Here is a 24,584-nt window from a genome sequence, read left to right as displayed (position 1 = left end):
AGTGGTGTCGGTGTTTGTTTTGTTGCTTCCACATTGGCCAAATACGACATCATACAACCCCTTCATCTTCACAAATTGGCAATTAGGATTAAGGACGGCGATAACTGCAATGGGAAAGGCGAGAATCTAGCAGTCAAGTATCATACATGGGAAAACCAGATTTAAGGACATGTTTTGGGGGGAAAAATGACACAAAATTGCGAGCTACGTAAAAAACAAACAACAAACAGACAGTTGAATAGACATTAAAACTAACTAAATTGGTTGGGTTAAAAACTAAACCTTAAATTCAAAAAGTCAATTATTAACTAAAATCAAAAACAAAACTACAAAATGTGTATGTCAAAAAATAGAAAAAATATTTGTGTATACATGTTATATCAATATTTATAAAACTAAAGCACTACTTTACACTCTAGACTATTTATAGTGTGATATTACATCATTTTCAAAGAGTAAATCAATAAAATACACTAAATGTTATACTTTTATTTAAGTTTCAGTTTTACCCCTTTCTCTTTCTCTGAAAACACGTGATCCCGTCCCGCTGTTCTACTACTTGCGTTCCCTCCCTCCGAAAAAACGATTCTTATCCTGTTTTTAGAACTCGTATGAGGATTTAGAGACTGTGTGCAACCTTCGGGGTCTTCGTAAACATAAATTAGTCGTAAAAATATAATCCTTCGGTCATTTTTGACCAAATAAAGTGATAATTCCTTCTGTTTAAGCGTTGTGAAAAGTTAGTGTTGTAACTCAAGGAACAGCCTCGTGGACTGTTTTCTGATTGGCTACAAAGAAGACGGAGGCGGGAAGGCGCCGGACGTTCTGAGCTGTGATTGGTCTGACCGTCCATCGACGGAAGCGGCGTGTCTCTGCCTGCCAGGCTCCTTTCCTCAACATTGGGAAAAGGAAAAACTGCTCAAATACAGCAGAATTGTCTGAAAACGGAACCAACCTTTAGCTGTGAAAGGTAAGTTTGGCACCGCGTTTGACCGACTGTGTGTCGCCATCTTTGTCTGCCCGTTTAGTTTAGTTGCAACAACAACCTGAACACGGCTAAAGCTAGTGATAAACTTTAGGAGAAAACTCCATAAAAAGCACATAAATAATGCAGTTGTGACCCTTTAAATCTTCACATGTTTACCAAGTAGCTGTCGTTTGTGCTAACGCTTTAACATATAGGCGCGACGCGGGACAAAACAAAAGATAATGAGAGAAAAATGCATAAAATAATAACAAGTTTGGTGTTTTTTGTAGTGCCGCCTTCATGAAAGCTCGTAATAACGGACTCTTCATCCTTGGCAACGTTTTTAACGACGAATTGCGTCACATTTTATGGTTATTACGCGTTGTAATGTGTCTGCAATTTACGAGTATGTAATAAACTATGCATAGACATTAAAGGATGACAATATAGAACAGTAGTGAAAGATTTAAGCTAAAGTAAACAATTTTAGTGACGTTACGTGAAGTGTCTGCAGCGGTGCCACCGTCAATAACTTTATTTAAACAAGTGGGTTAACAAATCTGTGGAAATTTTTTCTAAAAGTAGAACCTGAATGAAAGTTTTTGTTATAAATTATTATTATTTTCTACTGGACGTGAGTCGAGGAGGATTTATGGTGTGAGCTTTTATGATTTGCTATGTCGTAAACTGCAAGAAAAAAAGAAGAAAAAACCCCTGCTTTGACCTTTGACCCCAGAAATGACAGGATTGTCTGAATTTTTTGAATTATTCTATTGTTTATGTGGTTTGTGCAGCCTTCAAAGCCAAACAGGCATTTGTTTGTTTAAATGAAGATTCGGCCACCAAAATGGTGCGATTTCTTCCTTTTTTGAGGTTTCATTTTACGTTTTTTTGTTTTAAAGTCTTTAATGAAAAAAATGCGAATTAATGTAAAAGTGAAAATTTGAAAATGATTAAAAATAGGAACAGAAATGCTGCGAGTATTTCTGATTTACTTTGTCTTAACCTGCAAGCAAAGACCACACCTGCCTTAACCTTTGACTCTAGTAAAGACAGGATTGTCAGAATTCTTTGAAATATTTTCTGTATTTTTGTTTTTGGAGCACAACCACAAAGCAAAAGAAGTATTTGTGTATTTAAATAAAGTTTTGTGATGGCCTAGCCATCAAAATTGTGAAGTTTGGAGAAGTTTCTTCCTTTCTTTTAGTTATTTTTTCCCCCTTTCTTCCTTGGAAATATTTTTAGCAAATTCACATTGAAGTGAAAATTTGAACAGCGTAGTTAGCATCCATGCTAATTCCTGTTTCTTTGGTTTTCTATCAATGTTTTGGTAAATTGTTTGCAGTTCCTGACCTTCCCAGAAGATGGCGCAGTGGGGCCAGCTTCAGATGTTGGACTGTAAGTACCTGGAGCAGGTGGACCAGCTGTACGACGACTCCTTCCCCATGGACATCCGCCAGTACCTGAGCAAGTGGATCGAGAGCATCGACTGGTAATGGCGGGCAGACCGGCGCTCTCCAGCTTTGCGCCTCGGCCCACGCCGCTCACCTGTCCAACCCCTCCCTCCCCCTACAGGGACACGGTGGCGATGCAGGACTCGCTGGCCACCATTCGCTTCCACGACCTGCTGGCTCAGCTGGACGACCAGCACAGCCGCTTTGCGCTGGAGAACAACTTCCTGCTGCAGCACAACATCCGAAAAATCAAAAGGAACCTGCAGGTCCGAGTCCCGCCGACCCCTCCGACACCCGGAAGTCGCCGGCGCCACTTCACCGCTGTTCTCTCCCTTTCCAGGATCGGTTCCAGGAGGATCCGGTCCACATGGCCATGATTATCTCCAGGAACCTGAAAGAGGAGCAGAACATCCTGGCTAAGGCGAAGAGCATGGAGGTGAGGCGTCTTCGCAGACTGCGGCGCCGCTCTGTGGGCCGGCGTGACAAAGGGGTGACAGAGGCGTGTGTTTGTGTAGCAGGAGGGCGAGAGCACGGTGTCCGCCATGGTGGTGGAGAAGCAGAAGCTGGACAACAAAGTGAAGGAGATGAGGGACCGAGTCCAGGTGGGGTTCACACGCCACGCCGCCACTGCAGCCACTGCAGCTCCTGCAGCCGGCGGCGTCTCCTAACCCCGGGGGCTCTCGGTGTTTTCAGATGGTGGACGTGAACATCAAGAACGTGGAGGACCTGCAGGACGAGTACGACTTCAGGGTCAACTCCCTGAAGAATAGAGGTGAGGCGGCGTTCCGGCGTGGACGGGATCGGGAGCGCGGCCTCGCCTTTCATCCCGTCTTTTGTTGGCAGAGAACGAGATGAACGGCATGACAGCGAAGGAGCTGGAGAAGGAGAAGATGGGCATCGCCCGGATGGGCTTCGAGCTGAAATCCAAGCGTCAGGTGAGCCGAGGCGTCGCCGCTGAGAGCCGGCGGGGAGGCCTGGGGGCTCACCCGCTTCCTCCTTCCAGGACGCGGTGATCCAGCTGAGCGACCTCCTCACCGTCATCCACGCCCTCCTGACCGACCTGATCTCCGAGGAGCTGCCGGAGTGGAAGCAGCGGCAGCAGATCGCCTGCATCGGCGGCCCGCCAAACGCCTGCGTGGACCAGCTGCAGAACTGGTGAGAACCCGCCGAGGATCTCCTTCAGCGAGGCGTCCTCCTCCGCCACATCCTCTTCCTCCTCCTCGTCTCGCAGGTTCACGGCCGCGGCGGAGAGCCTCCAGCAGGTCCGCCAGCACCTGAAGAAGCTGCAGGAGTTGGAGCAGAAGTTCACGTACGACAACGACCCCATCACGCAGAAGAAAGCCTTCCTGGAGGCGCGAACTCTGGAGCTGCTCAAAAACCTTCTCTCCAAGTAGGCTCCTCCCCCTTTAGACGGTTTGGTGTTTTTTTTTTTGCAAAGCGCCGCGTCAGCATCTCCTCCTTCTGTGTGCAGCTCCCTGGTGGTGGAGCGGCAGCCGTGCATGCCCACCCACCCGCAGAGGCCGCTGGTGCTGAAGACCGGCGTCCAGTTCACCGTCAAACTACGGTAAGGCCGCTGCGTTCCGGGAAGCTGGGTGAGACAAACCCCCCTGGAAAGATACGGCTAAACCCCGCCTCCCTGTCACCCAGGTTTCTGGTGAAGCTGCAGGAGTTCAACTACCAGATCAAGGTCAAGGCCGTGTTCGACAAGTAAGACTTCTGACTCTCTGCCGCGTGGTGAAGTCGCTGCTTTTCACAGCCACTAACGCGTTTTCCTTTCTGATGCTTTAGAGATGTTACGGAGAAGAAAGGGTAAGTTCCAGACATTTACAGTCGCCCACAAACGCCCCATCAGAGGTTAGATCTGTTTTGTTGCATCTTCAATTAACTATTAACAGTATTTTTTAATCAGACCTTAGTTTCAACATGATGATTAAATGTAAACCTTTATTGACATTTTTATTTGACGTTTAAATTGTGTCCAGAGGCACCAATTCTAAATTTAAATATTAGCATTCAGGTTCTAAAACTTAGCAGTTATGGAACAATATTTCTCAAATGTAAAAACAATATTTTTTAATTTTGTTTTTGAAGACTTGTTACAACTTGTTAAATTAGGCTAACACATGTCAATTTAAACAAAAAAAGTCACTTATTAACAAATAAAAAAGTATATTTGTTTGAGTACACTGATTAAAGAATATATGTATTCTAATTTTTACTGTAAAACTCTATTCACAGTTTTTGTTCCAAGTTGAAATTGTGTTGTATTTTAAAGTCCACCAGGGGGCGCCAAATCCCCCACATTTATTTTTTTAAAATAATGCAGAAAAGAGGCAAGAAAATCACCTATTAATACTAAAGCAGAGGTTAACAGTAAAGGGAAAAAGAAAAAAATGGTTTTTAAATTTTAGAATTGTAGCAGGAGCTCGTCTAATTAGCCTGAAACAGTTAGCTACATATGCAAATATTTTATCAACACAATTCCTTTAACCACACATTGGTTTCGTTGTGTTTAATAAATATTTTTTTGTTTAAATATTATTTAAACAAAAATGTCTAAAATGTAGTTTACTATTAGTCCACCAAATTTAAAGATTTTTGTCAAATGGAAACATAGCAACAAAAGAAACAAGCTTTTTTCAAATTTTAATTAATATTTAGGTCATATTTTATTCTATATATAGTCATTTAGTCCTTCATATTCTTTTAAAAAATGTAAAATAATTCTTTTTTGGTCGTCGGTCTACATTTTTTAGTTTATGGCTTAATTTTAAGGATATTTTTTTGTTTTTAAATTGCGTACAGGGATAAAAAAAATAAAAATAAAGACAAACATCAACACATAAAAACAAAATCAACATTTTTGGCATAATTTCTTTGTAAAGATCGACTAAAAAAAGGCAAACCAGTCAAGATTTGTGGGGTTTTGGGGGACAGTTTCATGTTCCAATGGGGCCGTAACCATGACGATGCGTCGTAAACTCAGGTTTCGGAAGTTCAACATTCTGGGGACGAACACCAAAGTCATGAACATGGAAGAGTCCAACGGCAGTTTGGCGGCAGAGTTCCGACATTTGGTGAGTCTCCTACGTTTTTCCGTCAGCATTTTTGTCTCAACGTTTGAAAGAAAACAAATAAATATTTACAAACAAACACAAAAAAGACGGAACTAAACAAAGGTTTTTGTCTTTGCAGCAACTGAAGGAGCAGAAAGTCGCCGGCAACAGAACCAATGAGGTGAGAGAGTTTCAGAGTAAAAGCCTGTCTAAATAAATTTAATAAATAAACTGATTTTAAAATATTTTACTGAATTGTCATCATCTTAATTTTACACACAAGGAAATGAAAACATTTGAATTTAGTCTGCAAGATAATAATAATAATAATGGATTGGATTTATCTGCGCTTTTCAAGACACCCAAAGCGCTTAAATTGTGTCCATTATTCATTCACTCCTCATTCATACTTGGTGATAGTAGCTACTGTTGTAGCCACAGCTGCCCTGGGGCAGACTGACAGAGGCGTGGCTGCCAGTTCGCGCCTACGGCCCCTCTGACCATCACCGGGATCATTCATGCACATCCACACACCAGTGGAGCCACACTGGAGGCAAGGAGGGTGAAGTGTCTTACCCAAGGACACAACGACATTTTTGGCTGGTGGGAGCGGGGATCGAACCGCCAACCCTTCGATCATTGGATGACCCGCTCAACCCCTGGGTCACTGTCGCCCACAAGATAACAAAGGCAGACTATGCTGCCATCTAGTGGGCGAACAGGAGTCCTCATTTCAAATCTATTGGTTTTTCAGCGACGGTCTGAGCATGCTCAGTTTAAGCTACACTCAGCTGAAAAACACTGAAAGTGTGTGGAAGACGACCCAAATAAAAGTCAGCTGTGTGTTACCAAAATAAGAGCATATTGTGACCTCCGTTCATGCTGTGTGATTCTTCAGGGCCCTCTGATCGTCACGGAGGAGCTGCATTCACTCGGCTTCGAGTCGGAGCTGCAGCTCAACCAGTCCGGCCTGAGCATCAAGCTGGAGGTGAGGTCTTCCTGTCGGGGTTCGTTCACACACACCCGCAAGTGTTGACGTCCGCGGCGTTTCTGCTGCAGGCCATGTCGCTGCCCGTGGTGGTCATCTCCAACGTGTGCCAGCTGCCCAGCGGCTGGGCCTCCATCCTCTGGTACAACATGCTCACCACCGAGCCCAAAGTGAGGAGCGCGCCCTTTCCACCTCCTCCGGGGTCCTCCGAGCCGCCGCTAACGGATCTCTGCTCGCCCCCAGAACCTCAAGTTCTTCCTGTCGCCGCCGGCCGCCAAGTGGTCTCAGCTGTCCGAGGTTCTCAGCTGGCAGTTCTCCTCCGTCACCAAGCGAGGACTGAACCAGGAGCAGCTCAACATGCTGGCGGACAAACTGCTGGGTCAGGAAGGAGGCGCTTGGGTTCTCTGTGGGGCGCAGGCTAGCGAACTGAAAGTGTTTCTGTGCAGGAGCCAAAGCGCAGAGGAACCCAGAGGGACTCATCCCTTGGACCAAGTTCTGCAAGGTGAGGCTCAGCGGCTCCGGACGTCCCGCAGGCTGATGCTGACATGCCGTTGTTTGTTCAGCAGCAAGGTGCCAACGAGAAAGCGTTCGCCTTCTGGCTGTGGATCGAAGGGATCCTGGATTTGATCAAGAGGCACCTGCTGTCCCTGTGGAACGACGGGTGAGAAGCTCCGCCCCCCCCCCCCCCCCCCCCCCCCCCCACCGCCGCGCTCTCAGGCTCTCCCGGCTGACCCGTCCTTTGCCTCCGTCCGCAGCTCCATCATGGGCTTCATCAGCAAAGAGAGGGAGAAGGCTCTGCTGAGCGGCAAATGTCCGGGAACCTTCCTGCTGCGCTTCAGCGAGAGCAGCCGGGACGGCGCCATCACCTTCACCTGGATCGAGCACGACATCCACGGTGAGCGCCGCAGTCACAGAACCTCACGCGACCACCAGCAAGATGAGACAGGCTGCAGGTTTAAGGAGTTTTAGCCTTCATTTTCATTCTCCCGTTTCCAAACAAGTGAACGAAGCTTCAATCTGTCAAATATGTGTTGACCGCTAGCAACTTTAGCATTCTTTGACCCTGACAGGATTTCTTTAACAAGAAAAACATTCATGTTTTTAATTTTTGACATACAGTAATCAGTTCACTTATCAGATTAAATGTTTTGCAGTCAAGAGGCAAAAGAAAAACCAAACAAACACATTTTCTAGCTGTAGTGGTTGTTTTTGGAAGTAGCATTTCATTTAGCATAGCTAGCTTTGTTCAAAATGAATTAGCTTTCTTTAAGCTACAGAAATGTAACATTTCTTATTTGAGGTATTTAAACTTTATTTTGGCTTAATGATAAAATAGCATAATTAGCTTTTCTATTATTAGTCTTTTTTATTTTTTGTCAGATTTTTATTTTTATTATGTTGAAATATTTCAAGCTAGGTTAGCATTCAGCTTTCACGTGACATTTTTACTACTGTTTAGGATTTAAATGTTGCCACTATACACAATTTACATGACTTTTTATACCATTAATGAGTTAAATTAGAATTTAATATTTTCTTTATTGCTTTTTCCCCGATTAGCTGTTAGTCTATGTTAGCTGTGGTTTCTTTCTGATAGAGAGAGAGATGTACACTACTTTAATAATTCACATTAAAATAAAGACACACTTTACATGAAAATAAAATAAAATAAAGGCATAGATAGATAGATAGATAGATAGATAGATAGATGCATACATTTTTTAGTATTTTTTATTGTTTTTTTTTAGTCAAACTTCTTAAAGATTATGTTTAGCCTAAAAGGCAGGTTTTTTTAAAACAGGTTAAGCTAATTTAGCATTTGGCTAATCTGTAGCATCAATTGTTCTTGAGCATTTTACAGCTTTTTTGAAAAAAAATTCTTCTGTATTTTTTTTAGCTTGATGAAAATATAGCATCATTAACTTTTCTGTTATAAGTTTTTTAAGTTTTAGCAAAGTTTTTTTTTTTTAACACTATCCCACGTAGACTTTATTTGAATATTTAAACACGATGAGGGTAAAGAGGTTTTAAGGTTCTTTATTTATGTTTGTTACAATTAGTGGTTAGCCTGTGTTAGCAGGCGTGCTGTTACCTATGCTAATACCCTACAAGTTGCAGGTTGAATCGCAGGTGCTGAACAATATGGATGTGTAAAGAGACCGAGCTAAAGTAACACATTGTTTAGTAAATAACATCCAAGAAGGTTCTCAAGTCACCTGCATTTGAAAACACCTCCCACATCATTATACCACCACCACCAGCCTAAAACATTGATATAAGCATGATGGATCCCCACTTTTGAGTTTTACATGAAATTCTGGCCCAAACACCTACAAGTTAAGGTGGAATCAGGCGATTCTTTAGTTTATCCGTTTTCTTCCGTCCCTCCAGACAAGCCGATTTTCCACTCCGTTGAGCCGTACACCAAGAAGGAGCTGACTGCTGTTTCGCTGCCCGACATCATTCGCACCTACAAGGTGATGGCGGCCGAGAACATTCCAGAGAACCCGCTGCGCTTCCTCTACCCCGCCATCCCCAAAGACAAGGCTTTTGGGAAATACTACCCCAAACCCCCAGAGCGTAAGACACGCTAGCGGATCCGTCGCGCCCTCATTTCTGAGCGCAGACTTTCACGTCTGTCCCTTCCTCTTTTAGCTCAAGAGCCCATGGACGTGGAGAGCTCGCAGCCCAGTGGCTACATGAAGACAGAGCTCATATCCGTTTCAGAAGTGTAAGCGCCGACTGCAAACGCCTTCAGAAGTTACTGACACACGTGCTTCTAACAAACCGCTTCCTCCACCTGGTTCAGACCGCCGTCCAGGCTGCAAGACAACATCATGCCCATGTCTCCGGACGACTACAAGGCACTGGAGCAGTTTGTGGGCCACAGAGACATCGATGCTGTGGTAAGACAAGATACACATCCAGTTCTGTTCACAGTAAGAACGATAAACCCACCACATTATTATTATTTTCATCCCTAAACTGCTTCAAAAGTGCAGAAATTTCTCCTTTCACGTCAATGGATTTTCAAAATAAAAGCTTTTAACGTTTGATGAACACTGTAGGAAAATAGCATTTTGTGGTTTAAAAAAATCACTGTCCAAACAAAACAAAAAAAACTTAAAACACAAATTCTTTCCCATAGAAAAAGGGACCCCAATTTGCTAAAAAGTCACCAGTATAAATAGCATTTTAAGATTTGCAGATAAAGTACTGTTTAGTATTTGAAAATATGGACTAAAAGAGGAAGAAAGATGAAAAAAGTGTTAAGAAAATCACGTTTTTTTTAATGATTCTTAGTCTGTTCAACTGCAAACTTTCTGTCTTTCTCTCCTTGTCGCGCTCTCAGACCAACAATCTGATGGACTTTGGAGGGTTTGACGCTCAGGTACACCCCCAGAGTTGATGGTTCACTCCTTGTACTAACTGTCAGACTCCTTGCACTCCTTTATTTATTAGCATGCCTCTCTAGTTTAGTCAATGCACGGCATTAATGCATGACGCACAATATTTGCTAGTTTGTTGATTTATCCATCTGATCAGAAATGAGAGGATGGGCTCAATTTCTGTAGCTGTTCTAGGAATTTCCAAAGCAATAACCAACGTTAAGTTGAAGCTGCCTGAAATAAAGAAAAAAAAACAATATTCCTGTATTAATGTAAAAAAATATCTGTTGCAGACCTAAAGCAACCCTGATCTGTCTCCTTGCTAGCATGGCCTGCGCTAAAAATGAAACGCAATAAAAATGAGTATTTAGACAAAAAATACCTGTTAGTAATACAAAAAATATTCAATCTTTAAAAAGAAGATAAACATAAGAACAGATTAAAGGCTCCAGATTATGGGTAAATGCTAGAATTGAGGGTGAAAATATATTAATATTAATGAAGAGAACAACGGCTTTGCGCAACACTTGACCAACGTAAAGTAACAGAAAGTCGCTTCCCTCTTCGTGAATCCATCGTAATTACGTTATTTGTGTAAACAGTCAAAAACGTTATCATAGTTCGTTTAGGTGTCGTTTAGGGTCAGATGTTACTCTAGCCTTGACGTTCTTTGAACTACCGTACCTGGCGCTGATATGCGGCATTTTACAGTATTGTAGCCTTTACGCAATTACCGTAAACCAGCTAATTCTGACGCGGAAAATGTTTTGCGTTGTTTATGCAGACGTTTATTTCTTTATGTCGCATATCAGCATAAAGCCTCTTTTTATCCATTGGAATTACGATAATTGTGTAAATGGTTGCAGTAGTTCATAGAACGTGTTATTTTGCTGTCGGCAGAGTTAAAATGCTAAAATTACGAGATTTAAAGCTAAGTGCTAAACTAGATACAAATATTTTATTTTGGACAAAACATTAGCGAAACGCTGAAGTACCTCAAAACGTATTTAGCTGAAAATGAATAATAATATATATATATACATATATATTCTTGATTTTCATATGCTTCATGCTAACATAGCCAACAAAGAATAAGCAAAACATTTGCGATAATAATGATAAAAATGATACAAATGCTACGATAATCCTGTTGTAGCTGAAAAAGTAGCGGACAAAGGCTATAATATTTCAGTGAAACTGTGTTGTTGTTTTTAGTAAAGTTTAAGTTTGTTTTAAGTAAAGAAAAAAAAGAAATACCAAAAAATTAAGACAGGAAGTTTCTCAGCGATCTGAAGCCTTTCACTTTAAAAGTTTTTTTTCAAGCTCAGAGAGCCGAAGAAGAATAGCAACCAGTTTGCTAGCTTGACTATTTCACGGCTTTCCTATTCCTCCTCCATCATGTCACGCTTCCTTCAAACACAAACCCTTCCAATCAGTAACTTCTCCTCCTCCTCCTCCTCCTCAGATGAGCGGAGACTTACAGGACGAAAACTGAAGCCGGATCCGTGTTGTGCACCGGTTCCTACCATCAGACAGCAAACGCACTCAAGAGAACCCTGCTTCTGTGTGCGTTTGTGACCTTTACTGTAGAACATCCAGGTTGTCAGCTCTCTCTGAGAATTCCTCTATAAATGTGAATGCCTGGATAAAAAAAAAGCTTCAATAACTGTTCAGACTTTTATTGTGAAAACTCCACTTCAAAATGGTTTTATTTAAAAAGCTCCAGGAGAGAATAACAGTTCTTGTAATAAATAGATTTCTTTGCAGTTTGGATCCTAGTAGAACTCATTCTTCAATCCAACATTATTTATAAAAGCACTTTAAACCATTTCTGCAGACCCACAGTTCTGTACATTTACTCACAATGTTGTCTGAAATAGCTATTGAACAGTGATGAACTTCTGTCTTTTTCACGTTTTGGAACACTGGAAAAATTTGTAGAAAATAAAAGCATCTTCAAATGAAAAGTGTAGCTAAAAAATGAGATGTTACAGTTTGGGATTTTTCTTTTCACATAAAACATGAAAAAGATTTTATTTTGATATAACCCAGAGATGGATGTATTTTATTTTGAAAGTGATATTGTGAAAAATCATGGCAATTATAAAGAAAAGTGTGTGCCATGAGATGGTTTTTGGAGTTAAGCATCACTGAGTGACGAGGTAAAAAAAGAATAAAAGGTTGAATTGATTTAACGACGGGTTTTCCCGTAATCCTGGTTGATGTTTTAAAAGGTTTGAGCCGATAAGCTCTTATGTTTATGTTGGTGTCAAAAACGATTTTTATTGTAATAAACCATTTCAGACCTTCATAGAAGACTCAGCTTTATTCAACTGCCCACCACAATAAAAGCTCACCATGCTGCACAACAATTTTTGTTAACATCTGCTATGCAGCATACCCTCATTGTAGTTGGAGCTTATCGTTGCGCTCCTCGCTGGGTAGCCCGTTTGCTATCCTATGGGGTCAAAATTACCCCACTCTTGCATTGACGTGTTCTTCCTACCACGATAAAGGTGGAGAGGTTTTCATGTAATCCATGGACACCAGTGAAGATCACAAATCATTGAAGAAAAAAGGTTCAGCGCACTGTCTAGTGGGTCTAGATGACCCTACTCCCAATGTTAAAGTGCCTAGGATAGTAGAAGGGTTAATTTGTCATTGTTTAATGATTTGTAAGGACACTGAGAGTTTTGGATTGTTCTTGTTCATGTCCCCAAGCTGGGAATTGAACCAGGGGCCTTCTTGCTGTGAGGCAAGGGTGCTAACCACTGCACCACCGTGCAGCCCCAATTTGATATTATTTCAACCAAAATACTCTTCAGTGAGTTTGGCAGCCATAACTCCAGAAGAATTCTCAAATTAAACGCAGTTGAGAGCCGGAGAAGCTGAAGGACAACAAGCTGTTAGCGTGTTAACAAAGAGGAAGTACTTTGTAAAAAATACTTTACATATCCATGGAGAAAATTGTTTCAGCACGACCAAAATGGCTCTCTGGAGCAACGGAGGGGTTGCGATCTGGAGGCAAAAGTTTGGAAAAATTACTTGAGTCACCAACAGACCTCCGTGTTGTGACAATATGCAGGAAATGCAAACCATTGGGCAAGAAGAACCCATCCACCCCAAAAGAATTAATGTTAAGGTGTGATGTCATAAAGTGATCAAAATAATGGCAGTGTATAAAATTACATGAAAGATCGCAATGAGTATTATTTGTCCTTTAAGTTTATTAAACATTTTTATAGGTGAATAAATATCTCGACAGGTCGGAATGAGCCGCAGCAGCATAAATAACACACAAAGAAGAAACTGAAGTGACGTTACATTCAGAAAACTCCCGCTGCGACACGCGTCCCGCACACACAAACGAAAACTTTTGTGCTTCTCTCATGAGTTTGAAGAAGACAGAAACGACGGTTACAAACAAAGAACGGCACGAAGATTCTAGTGCAACACATTCCTCACATCACAGGTTCAAAACTGGCGGTGAAGCTCCGGCGGCGTCTTTCCTGAGGTTACAAACACATCAACACAAACACAAACACGCGTGTATGTGTGCGCTCCACAGAGGAAACCGTCTGATGAATACTAGCACTTCAACAGCAGGTCGGGTTCCTCTGTTGGGCTCACTTCCTGGTGGGCGGAGCTCTGGCTGGGTCGTTGCAGTCTGGCAGTGTCGCTTCTGATATGTACAAACTTCCTGAACCGTCAGAGGTCATATGAGGTCAACAGAAACTGGATTTAAAAAAACAGCAACACAAACATATTGTTTCGTTTAGAAAAAAAATTTAGGCTAACTTCACATACAGATTTGGATTGTTTATAAATAATTTAAAAAAAATGTAAGCAATGCATTTTTAAAACTAATTTTAACTTTGCCCCCTTTCGGTTTCTGTGGTTTTATTTTAGTAGCGTTTTTACTGAAATTTTTCGACCCGTGACCTTTAACCTATTAGCCTAATATACATAAGCTAAGAAATCGTTCGGGTCGTGACAAAAAAGACTAACAAATGTGACGACGGAGGAGTCTGAAGTAGAGTAAATACTAAGCAGGAAACTTGTTCATCGTTTTTTGATAGTGATATAAGCAAAAAGGGGTGTGTTCAGAAAGGAGGAGTCACGTACGAAGAACTTCCGACTCTATGTTCCAAAAGCTAAATCTTCAAAAAAATAAAAGAGGAAATGTGATAAATAAAACCTCGATCTATATTGCTAATTTAAGTAAATCGTTTTCGGATGCTTCGGTTCATCGTTTTATTACATTGTCAGAAGTTAAAACGTTTAGCTTCTGTCGCTAAACTTTAGAGACGTTGAACTAGACGTCAGAAAAGAGGTGAGAGCAAAAGCCGGACGAGCAACTGCAGCCGAACGCCACGCCTTCGGCTTTTAGAGCGTCACTGACACAAACACAGGAGTGCGCACGTCACATGATTAAATATCGCAATGGGGGGGGGTACATTCCACCGCCATGTGTTGATGACAGGAGGAACCGCTCTGCAGACGCAGAGACCGAATCTACACTGAAGAACGGAAACGGCTCCTTCTCTGCGGGGTCGGGGGGATCGGTTCCTCGGCACACCTTCCTGCAAACTTTCAGGTTTGGGTGGGCGGAGCCACGTCACAGCATCCCGTCCAGCTTATTCTCCGCGCTTTCCTTCTTCGCGCCGCTGTCCTGCGGGCTGTACTGGTTGTGATAGTCGCGGAGGATGGTGACCACGTCGTGGTGGCCAAAGTGCACAGCCTCATCCATCGGCGTGTTCCCCCACCTGACACAAACAAACAAACGTTTTAATGCTTTCAAAAGCACACAACAGGCATGCAAGCGTTATCCTTACCTGTCCTTGGGAACCGGGTTGACTTTACAGGCCTCCAGCAGGAAGCGGACCACCTCAGCGTGTCCTAAAACACACACACACACAAAAAACATGAGGTCCGTGAACGCATCACAGATGAAGGCTTCAACTTCATCTGAAGGGATCATTTCTGGAACTACGTCTGCTAAAAACACCAAAATATATTCAAATTAACTCCTTTTGGTTGATTTTCATTTTATTTGTTTTAAAAAAAATAGACATAAATTTACATGTAGAATTATTTAGTTAAAAACACTTTCCTGTAAATTAGCTCTTCACTTTATATAAATAAAGCTTTAAAAATATTTCATTTATGGAAATGTAAATATAAACTCAAACTGTTCTTCTATTTGTATATTTTTCCCCATTAATTGTCTTTTTTTCTTAACTTTTTTAATAAAGTTTACTTTTTTTTCATTTATGGAAACTTAATTCTAAAACCTTAATTTTACTAAAGAAAACGAAAAAATATTTTAACCTGAGATCTTTGTAGAAGTATAAAAAGTTGCTTTATTTTACCATTTTATCAATAAAGTTATATCAATTTTGGAACAAATTGGGGGGAGTGTATTTTTATTGTGATTAAAAACTTTTTCCTGCATTTCCTATTTTTTTAAAATAAAGTTTAACTTTTTTTTCCTTTCATTGAAATTAAATTTGAAAACCTTTTTTACTGAAAAAAGTAAAATAATTCAACCTAAGATAAGAGTTTAAAAAAGTTCATTTTTTTACCGTTAAATAAAACAAAATGACAGAAAATTGAGGGAAAATGTTGCCGAACGATTTCAAACAGAATCAAAGGTCAGAAAAACTAAAGCACAAATGTTATTTCTAAAGGAACTTTTGTTCATTTGGTTCTGTAAAAATCCTGCTTTTCAGGATCTCCTGTTTGGGTGGCGTTGCACCTTCGGCTGCGGCCACGTGCAGCGCCGTCCGGGAGTCGTAGTCCCTCTGCTCCATGTCCATGGAGGACAGCGCGAACCTGCAGTGAAGAGGGAGCAGAACGGCGGTAAGAAGGGGTAGGTGTGATGGCGGCAAACGACGGCGAGCCGGCCCACGCACCTCCTCAAAGCCGACACGTCTCCCGTGTACGCGGCAAACAGCAGGTTGATGACGGACTTCACCTGAAACACGACAGCTGTGATGCAGGGATTGTCCAGCAGGGGGAGCGGTGGATCAGACCTGTACGCAGGTCTATGAGTCTAGAGGAGGGAAAACTCTGACTCACCCTCTGGTCTCCTCCCTCCCTACGAGGATCCAGTTTCTTTGCAAAGTGCCGGAGATTATCGTAGTTGTGGAAGTTACAGAGAGAAACCAGATCCTGCAGGGAAAACAGAGACGTCCCGATATCAGGATGTGAAGGTGATCAGGACGGCAGAAAACAACGGGGTATTGTGAAGTTACCGTGCAGAACTGGATGCCTCTCACGCTGTTGCCCAACTTATCCAGCGGGGGGGACCAGCACATGATGCCCATCACGTTGGGAACGACCAGCAGAATCCCACCGGCCACTCCTGATTTCGCCGGCAGGCCGACCTGGGAGGAGGGGCAGGAAGCGGAGACCTTTCAGAATAAAAGCGCGTGAAAACGTTGGGAAAACGTCGCAGCTGCGAAGGGACTGACGTGGAAAGCGAACTGTCCCGAGAAATCGTACATCCCGCAGGAGTGCATCAGACTCAGAGTGTTTCGGACCGCCTCGGGGCTCAGGATGCGCTCGCCTGTGATTGGACAGAACCCGCCGTTGGCCAGCGTCGCCGCCATGACACTGGCGCTCTCACAGGTCACCTCTATGGAGCAAAGCTAAGAAAAGTACAATAAAGAAGCTTTTTAATCAAATGCCAACACTTAAATGCTAAAATGGCCCTAATATTCAAAAATTAAAAGAACTCAACAGTGCTAAAAAAAGTGTGGTAGCATGAAGCTAGCATAGAATTTAAAACTCTAACCTTTGTTTTACGCTAATATGCTACATGATACTAAATGTTTTAATAAATACTACATTTGTAAGTGTTTCTTGCGTACGTCCATTTCTGTCGAGGGTTTTTATGTAAATTCGGTTTTGAGCTGTTCAAAATTTTTGGTATATAGAGAATTATGCAGTTTGTGCCTAGTTTATACGCAATTGTTACGTAAATCTTACGCAGTTGTGCATGACTTTTGTGATACATAGGCAAATTTGTGGCTTTCCACGACCGTTCCACGTACGTCTAACGGACTTTTCGCACATGTACCACCGATGTATAACGTTTATATTTCGTATTCAGCGCACATATCACGTAAAAATTCTGTAATTGACGCACAAATCTCTAATGAATTGCTTTTAAACAGCATAAAAATCAGTTCATGTTCTTTGTTGACTTAAGTGTTCTTTGCGTGGTTTATTCGTACTTATTTCGTGGTTTTAACATGGTTTATTTGTGATTCATCTGTGAACATTTTACGTACAGACCACAACTTTTCTCCCTTTTTTCACGTAAATTCACGTATGACCAATTTTCACCCATACAATATGCGCAACATATACGTGGCAGCTGTGTGACAGGACTTTTAGAGAGCTAACGTTAGCTAACCATTGATTTGGTGCAAATATGCTAAGAAATATTTATTTCAAAAGTCAAATAATTTCTGGTGTTACAACAAATACCAAACACCAAAGTCACTGAAAAAGTGAAACCGCTACATACTATTAAGCTAATTCTTCACAAACTCCAGGTAGCAAGAGTGAGTCAGCAAAAAATAGTTTTTTACATTTTTATCCAGTTAAATTGACTATTCAAGTAACTTATAAAAATGGAAAAAGTAGATTGTAAAATGCAAAAAAATAATCATTAATGGTATTTGAATAAAAATTGTTTAAAAAATCCACACTTTAAAAAAAAAAGATTGTTAAAATATAAACAAAAAACTCAATTTTACACCGACAATTTCATCTAAATTTGCTGAAAAAGTGTAGAATATTGCTTTATGTCCCTGTCTTTATCAAAAACAGTAAAAAAGTCCCTGTTACCTGGTAAAAGGATGATTTTAGCGATATCGGCTAGGAGCGCTCAACACGTTCTTAGGATGCTAATACTAACTTTAGCGTGCTAGTTTAAAAACCGACACATTTATGTGTGTTTGTGGTCTGATTGAAGTAAAATACTGTCTCCTGAGCTCACCTGAAAGTAGAAGTCCAGGATGGAGGTCATGTCTGTTCCTTCTGGAAAACACTAAGGAGAAAGACCGTAAATCCTTTACCACCCAGAAATAGACTGATGTCACTTCCTGGTTCCAGAACATCACGTCTGTCCTCACCTTCTTCTCCTTCAGGTAGTAGCCAATGGCGAAGTTTCTGTCTCCAGACTCGCGCTCCGACTGGAATCTGAAATGGCGAGAGGCGGTTTTTAGTTAAGGTCAGCTGGTCAGATCAGGAGCGCGGAGCTGCTGCTGCTGGCTGCACTCACGTGGCGTTGCTGAAACCAACGTACTCGTTTCCCGCCAGTTTGTTCATGAAGTTCATCATCTATGGGCGGGTGAGCGTTAGGAACGGCAGGGAAGGATTTAACCAACAACCGCATACAGCATACTCACATAATACTCACATAGTCAAACTTCTCGGCGTTGCTGGCTCCTTGCTGAAAACCCAAACACAACCAATCAGATTGCATTTAACCTTTGAGCATGAAAACGCTAAATTGTGACGTTAGCACGACCATGAACGAGCTGCGCCTCTATATTAGCCTATGGCGGGAAAACGTGACTTCAGATTAGAAAGGGGGGACTAAGGAACCCTGTTAATCCAGTCAGGAGTTTAGTTAAACACAGGAGGAGAACATGAGATAACGTACAGCGGGTTTAACCGAACCAAGTCCAGCTTCATGAGGCTTCAACACTGAGGATCATATCAGCAAGTCTTCATGAGCACAACCACACAAATGACACTTAAACTGTAACAAGTTGCATTCAAGATGTGCCAAAATATAGAACAACATTTAATATAATTTTACAGTCACATGGGAGGCGGAGTCTCTGAACTAAGCTAGAAACCAGACCCACAAAAAGAAAGGAAGCAAAAACATTTTTAGCCTAAACAAATATGCAATTGCTTCTAAAGTTGGTAATTCTGCACGCCTATCTCAACTGAACACACGCGTATGTCAGAAAACATTGTCCTGTGAAAAGATATTGGCCTTGGCCAGAGTAAATGGTGGTTGCTAAGGAAAATGTGAAAAGTTACTCAATCATACGTGCATAAAAATCGGTACACATGTTCATTAGACCCAAACTTGACAAAAAGTCTATGGTTGCCATGAAGGTCACCATTTCTACCAGACTTTAAGTCTAAATATGTGACTGCCCATACAAAAATTATTTTATCTTAAAATTGTATGCAGCAAATCCTAAAGATGACAATCCTGCAAGACTATTTCAACTGAACATGCAGGTCAGAGAACATTGCTCTGTTAAATGGGCGAGCCACGGCGAGAGTAAATGGTGGTTGCTAAGGAAAATTAGCTTAAACATTAGTGGCAACAAAAAGAAACCACTTTCTCATAGATTTAGAGATCCAACCATTTTCTAGATGTTGCCATATCATGATTCCACCTCTACTGTACTTTTTCTGTGTTTGTGAGTCTGGCAGTTAACCTAAAATGCATTCTAAGTCTCTAGTTACTAAAAAAACTCTATAAAAATGTATTTTCACTCTTGAAACCTTAATATTGTTAGGTTTAGGGCTGAGTGTTCCTACCCAAATACTGAATCCAACAACTTCATGAGTCAACAATTTCCATCTTTTAATTGGTTAAGAAAAGCCACTTTCTCATAACTGCTGATATAAAATAAACAAAGATGGAATTTTTATTGATGAAATCCTTATTTCTTGAGTGGAAAAATAGCTAAAAACTACTTTTTTGCCCCCCAATAAAAACCTAATATGATTGACTCTTTTTCAATACTTATAACAAGAAATTGGTAACTGGCTCTTTGATGCCCGAAGTATCTCAGACAAACATCTTAATTCTTTTTTTTTTTATTTAATACATCTGTGTTTCGTTATACTCTGTAAAATAGTAAAAGCAAGTTATTTTACTCTGTTTGAACTGTTAAGACCCAATAGAATGGATTTGACCATGGAAAACCCCCAAATTTAGGATCCCTTTGAGGATTTCAGACGGAACAATCCTCATCTGAACTGTGATGTTTAATGATGTCGGGTCGGCTCTGCGCTCAGGAGATGTCCTGATGTGTGTCGCCGTAATTAATGTGCTCCGGGGCGCCCCCGCCGCTCTCCTGCTGGGCTTTCCGGCCACACGAGAAGGTCACGGCGAGCGTGGAGTGAGTGAGCGCCGGCAGCAGCAGGTGGTGCTCTTGGGTTTCCTGCGCGGGGGGTCGGAACCCCCCCCCCCTCCCTGGGCGTTGGTGAAGGTCAGAGCTGGACGCGTGATGAAACCTGAGAGAGGTGGTGCCGGAGACGGCGGTCCACTTCTCCTCTCGCTGAGGGACGCTGCGTTTGGGCAAATCCCTTCAGAGCCATAATCTATAATCTGCGCGGTAATCTGCCGGAAGCGTGGTTACGGTTTCACATCATGATAGTGACTCACAATGACTTTTTTTTAAGCACTGAAGCTTAAATTTGGAGGATTTTGCCGCTCAGAGTTTTACCTTGATGAGTGACGTGCAGACGATGGCGCCGGCGTTCACCATGGGGTTGTGGGGTTTATCTGCAGAAGAGCAAACGGGTATTTTTGGGATTGAATAACTTTCTTTATAAGAATATATTTCTTGCAAAACAATATTTCTTGCGAAACAATGGTCTTTTCAGTTTTTGCAGCGCAGGAAACTTCCCGTTCCACCTTAAACCGACTCTAAAACACTAGAAGTTCAATTTGAGGATAAACGTCAAAATAAAGCGACTTTTTCTGTTCAAACCTGAAACTTTTGGAAAGGTTTGACCATTTAAAACGTTTCTTCCCACAACTTTCAATCAAAAATTTGTTTGTAAATACATCAAAACCAGATATTTATGTGTTCAATGTCAGGTTTTATAGCGACATTTGCTCAGCTTTGAAGTGTCAAAACTAAAAGCCAGACAAACGTCCTTCGCAGCGGAAGCGCCGGCTGGTTTCCATGGAAACGGAGCGGTCGGGTCCTCACCTTCCTCGTTCAGGAAGAGCTTGTTGAACCTCAGGCCGCTGGGCTCCTTGCCGATGAAGCGGTGGACGTAGTCGGTGCCGTGGTCGTGCACGGCGATGGCGTATTTCAGCGGCTTCACGCACGACTGCAGGCAGAAGGGGACCTTGGTGTCGCCCACCGTGTGCCTGAAAAGAAAAAAAAAAGGGAAACCTTTCAGCCGTCTGTGAGTGTACGGCCTATTGCAGCTCATCCAAAGGGGAAATAAAAAAGCATTAAAAAGTAGGCGGGGCTTACCTCTGTCCATCCACGGTGCACAGAGCGACGGCCCACAGATCGGGACTGAAGCGGGCCAGCTGGGGAATGTAGTCCGCCACCTGCAGAGGAAGACTTCCAGCTTTTGTGAAGTGAAAGAAACAATAAAAACAGGGGACTTTTTTTGAGGCGGCGTACCTGACCGCCGGGCATTTTCTTGGCGTTCTCGTAGAGTTCGTCGATGTGGGCGCAGAAAGGCTGGAAGTCCGGGATGACAAACTTCTTCCTGAAGGCCTGAGTGAGCAGAACGATGTTGCTCTGAACGCACCTGAGTGACGACAAGGAGCTGCCGGGTTTGTGTTCAGGCCCACCAGAACCACTTACTATTATCCATTTCAAGAAAGAGAAAAAAATCAGTTTTGTGACCCTCTATGTAGATTCCCATGTCACCATGGCAACCGGCTAGAAAACAGCGCACCGTATTTTTCCGCACTGTAAGGCAAACTTAAGAGCCTTCATGTCTTCCCCCAAAAATGATGGTGTAACTTATAATCCAGAACGCCTTGAATATGAATTAGTTCTAGTTATGTTTACCGATGTCAAAACGGTTTTGATGGGTAATCGACGCCCTGTCAAAATGTTCGGTTGCCTGTCAGAGTATATGTGCTAACGTGGCTATTTTTTATTTTATGTTTATGTTTGGGCGGCCGTGGTGCAGCAGTAGGGCGGTCGTCCCGTGATCGTAAGATTGCAGGTTCGATTCCCGCCTCGCACGCCCTTGAGTCGTAGTGTCCTTGGGCAAGACACCGAACCCCACCTTGCCTCTGGTGGTAGCCGGGCGCCTGTGTTTGGCAGCGGAGCGGCCACCAGTGTGTGAATGTGTGCGTGACTGGGTCCATGACTGTAAAGCGCTTTGTCCTTGTAGGAAGAAAAGCGCTATATACGCCATTTACCATGGGTTCCTAACACGGTTGGGAGTTAGCGTTCTCACAGTAATGTTTGTTTTTTTCCGTGTTGCAAACAAGGTTGCTGTTATCATAAATATGCTGACCATTGGACTGAACAACCCCTCCCCCCTTTTATTCCAAATAGGAAGTCTCCGCTTGTCCCAAAAAGCTGAAACTTCTATTGAGAAATAAAAGCTGTTACTCCGTCGCTATGTTTATCAGAATAACCATTCTTGCTTTTCTACCTTTTATTAACAAGTTCTTGCTAATTCTTTCATTTTATTCTTACCGTAGCGCAAAGTTATTCAATTTATAAACTGACCAATCAGATGCAGCAATAAAAGAAGGTGGCCTCGCAATCAAACAATCATAGCGTTTGACTGATTCTCCAGAGCCCACTTTCAGTGGTAGCGGTGTGGCCTTCTAACATGCTCAGTCCTGATTGGAGAGAGTGGTTGCCATAGAAATGTAGACGGATCCAACTTCTGGTTCCGAAATGGCGACGGACATTTCCCAGAAAAATGGCGACTGAATTGATCTCATTTGGTTGGAATCTGAAGCATTTCAGGATTCACACCCCATCCGTCCAGATATTATACAGTCAATCACGCTAACACGGCTAATCTGTAGCGGTGTGGGATTGTGTTTTTTATGTATTATTAGCAAGGTTGACAGTTAGCGTAGTAACAACAATATTTGTTTTAGTGGTATCAGTCTATTTTTTACACCTGCAAACAAGGTTGGTGTTATCGTAAATTTGCTAACGCGATTAACGTACAGTGGTGTCGGACTGTTTTTTTTTTTTTACATGCTACTAGCAAGGTTGACAGTTAGCGTAGTCACAGTAATGTTTGTTTTAGCTGTGTCAGTCTTCAGGCGCTTGAAGTCAGTGACCTGTTGGCTTATGGGCCACAGCCGTTACACGGACAATACAGTCTTTTGTATATGATCTTTTTTAAAGATCCTCTCAGATGAAAATTGTGTTTTTTGGAGTTTTTAAAACATTCTCGTAACCTTTTTTCAGATGCTGGAGGACATAAAATAAAGATAATTGAGCTCAAAACTTGCATTTTTTGAGTATTTCTTTATACAAATCCTTGTGAGTCAGGAGCAGACAGAAATGTGCTGTTGGAAAAATAACAGAAAACACGCTGGGGGAGCCACAAGCTCCCTGCTCCGGGCTTTCCGAAACAAAGACGGGAAGGGGGGGCAGGGTTGCACCACACCAATGGTTCCTGCTTTCATCTCCGAGGGGAATTTAACTTGAATTCCTGCCGCTTTGCAGAAACTATGTCCTAGAACAGTGTTTCCCAACCCTGGTCCAAGCTTGAAGCCCACTGTCCTGCATGTTTTTACTCCAACACTGCTCAAACACACCTGCCTTTGATGACTGAATCAGGTGTGCATAAGCAGGGCAACATGGAAACATGCAGGACAGTGTTCCCCAAGGATCAGGGCTGGGAAAGACTGTCCTAGAAAGCAACAGCGGTTTTTTGCTTTTGGCTAAAAAGGACAAAATCTTAATTAAAGTCCACTGGGAACGACTTGACAATAGATCCAAAGATGATCAGTATGGATCTTTGAGGTTTTCCAACTAAATGTTGGATTGAAGCATTTGTTTACAACAAAACGGATGTTTTTATTGTTTATTTTATGTATTTGTGATATAATAAACAGTGTTGGTGCCTTTATCTTTCATTATTTCTTATGAAAAACCCTTAATTATCTCTCAGAGTAGATTTTGGTAGAGCTTTTTTTGACGTCTTCTCGTTTTGTTGTGCGGCAATTTTATCAATTTCCCGTTTTGTGCCGATCTTCTTCCTGTGAGCCTCCCAGACAGGAGCTGTGGGGGGGAGGGGGGAGGGGGGGCCGCAGCAGATTTGTGGCTCGGTGCATCAAACCGTCTAATCCCTGCAGCTGAACTACACGCTCGCTCACGCACTGCTCGCTCACGCGCCGCCCTCGCAGCTCTATAAATAAGCAAAGCGGAAGTGATGGACGGCGGCCAGGAGCAGCCCTGGTGAGCCGTCATATGTCCCGAATGGCTGCAATGCCACCTCCCCAGCTGTCGCTCCTGTCTGTGTTTACTTTAACTGGAGGAGGTTGAGACATCAACAACAAGAGCTGAAAAACTTTTTTTTTCGTCTCTGCGTCAAGCAAAAAGACGATCCTAATTGCTGCAAGGACCAAAAGCGAAATTTTGAATATTTTTGACAACAAACGGGTCAGATTCTGAAGTTTTGAAACATAAACGTGGAGGAAGTGAAGGAGGGATGAAGAATTAATGACTTTACTCTGACCAGCATCACGAATCCCATGAAACATTCATGCTAACCATCAAAAGGTAGAAGCCGAGCTCTCCCATCTCTTTTGTTTACTTTTTACTTAGACCCGCCCTCTTTTCAAACGGATGAGTCTGCATAAATATATCCAAGAACTGCAAAATTTTTACACTGACAAGTCAAAATAAAATAGATCCTAGCCCCGCCCACTTTTCCACACTGATACATCACAATAAATCCATAGGAGACCCGCCCACAAACCTTCTGGTTTCTCTTTATTCT

The 24,584-nt window shown here is 42.3% G+C and overlaps 2 protein-coding genes across 10 annotated transcripts in view; one reads left to right on the top strand and one right to left on the bottom strand.

Moving 5' to 3' along the window:
* The first annotated feature begins 837 nt into the window (after positions 1-837).
* LOC101154761 (signal transducer and activator of transcription 1-alpha/beta) lies at positions 838-12,165 on the top strand. Of its 6 annotated transcripts, none has more exons than XM_023964201.1 (25): positions 838-970; positions 2,313-2,459; positions 2,543-2,687; positions 2,762-2,857; positions 2,940-3,023; positions 3,115-3,193; positions 3,265-3,356; positions 3,425-3,576; positions 3,653-3,811; positions 3,893-3,985; positions 4,069-4,128; positions 4,210-4,230; positions 5,408-5,498; positions 5,617-5,658; positions 6,376-6,465; positions 6,537-6,635; positions 6,709-6,844; positions 6,912-6,967; positions 7,032-7,126; positions 7,221-7,360; positions 8,857-9,045; positions 9,121-9,196; positions 9,275-9,371; positions 9,818-9,856; positions 11,320-12,165. In XM_023964201.1, exons 2-25 carry the CDS (start codon positions 2,332-2,334, stop codon positions 11,347-11,349), a joined length of 2,289 nt encoding a protein of 762 aa, XP_023819969.1. In that variant the 5' UTR covers positions 838-970; positions 2,313-2,331; the 3' UTR covers positions 11,350-12,165. The 6 variants fall into 6 exon arrangements, with proteins under 6 accessions (XP_023819969.1, XP_023819960.1, XP_023819955.1 ...); XM_023964192.1 differs by having other exon boundaries at positions 7,029-7,126; XM_023964187.1 differs by having other exon boundaries at positions 2,937-3,023.
* An 896-nt stretch (positions 12,166-13,061) lies between these two features.
* LOC101175464 (glutaminase kidney isoform, mitochondrial) overlaps positions 13,062-24,584 on the bottom strand; it is a 21,574-nt gene continuing 10,051 nt past the window's right edge. For 2 of the 4 annotated variants that reach the window (XM_023964211.1, XM_011481501.3), the window contains exons 4-18: positions 21,272-21,401; positions 21,116-21,195; positions 20,843-21,006; positions 20,351-20,409; positions 18,289-18,321; positions 18,151-18,209; positions 18,002-18,068; positions 17,866-17,916; positions 16,331-16,507; positions 16,112-16,243; positions 15,936-16,028; positions 15,770-15,831; positions 15,613-15,689; positions 14,690-14,753; positions 14,293-14,620 (exon numbers count right to left, since the gene is read on the bottom strand). In XM_023964211.1, coding sequence (XP_023819979.1) covers positions 14,473-14,620; positions 14,690-14,753; positions 15,613-15,689; positions 15,770-15,831; positions 15,936-16,028; positions 16,112-16,243; positions 16,331-16,507; positions 17,866-17,916; positions 18,002-18,068; positions 18,151-18,209; positions 18,289-18,321; positions 20,351-20,409; positions 20,843-21,006; positions 21,116-21,195; positions 21,272-21,401 — 1,396 coding nt within the window. In that variant the 3' untranslated portion in view covers positions 14,293-14,472. Of the gene's footprint in view, positions 14,621-14,689; positions 14,754-15,612; positions 15,690-15,769; positions 15,832-15,935; positions 16,029-16,111; positions 16,244-16,330; positions 16,508-17,865; positions 17,917-18,001; positions 18,069-18,150; positions 18,210-18,288; positions 18,322-20,350; positions 20,410-20,842; positions 21,007-21,115; positions 21,196-21,271; positions 21,402-24,584 lie in introns of all 4 variants that reach the window. The other 2 variants (XM_023964204.1, XM_023964216.1) reach the window with 2 other exon arrangements.

Source organism: Oryzias latipes, chromosome 2 (assembly GCF_002234675.1).
Source record: "Oryzias latipes chromosome 2, ASM223467v1".
Taxonomy (NCBI): Eukaryota; Metazoa; Chordata; class Actinopteri; order Beloniformes; family Adrianichthyidae; genus Oryzias; species Oryzias latipes.
Note: the sequence above shows the minus strand (reverse complement) of the source record. Positions and strands in the feature narration are given on the sequence as shown.

What these genes read in the sequence shown, in the direction of transcription:
- LOC101154761 (XM_023964182.1), top strand. Translation starts at nt 2,332, where the DNA reads ATGGCGCAGTGGGGCCAGCTTCAGATGTTGGACTGTAAGTACCTGGAG. An exon ending in TGGATCGAGAGCATCGACTG is followed by an intron (nt 2,460 to 2,542) that starts GTAATGGCGGGC and finishes CTCCCCCTACAG; the next exon opens with GGACACGGTGGCGATGCAGG. An exon ending in GCCTGAGCATCAAGCTGGAG is followed by an intron (nt 6,466 to 6,536) that starts GTGAGGTCTTCC and finishes TTTCTGCTGCAG; the next exon opens with GCCATGTCGCTGCCCGTGGT.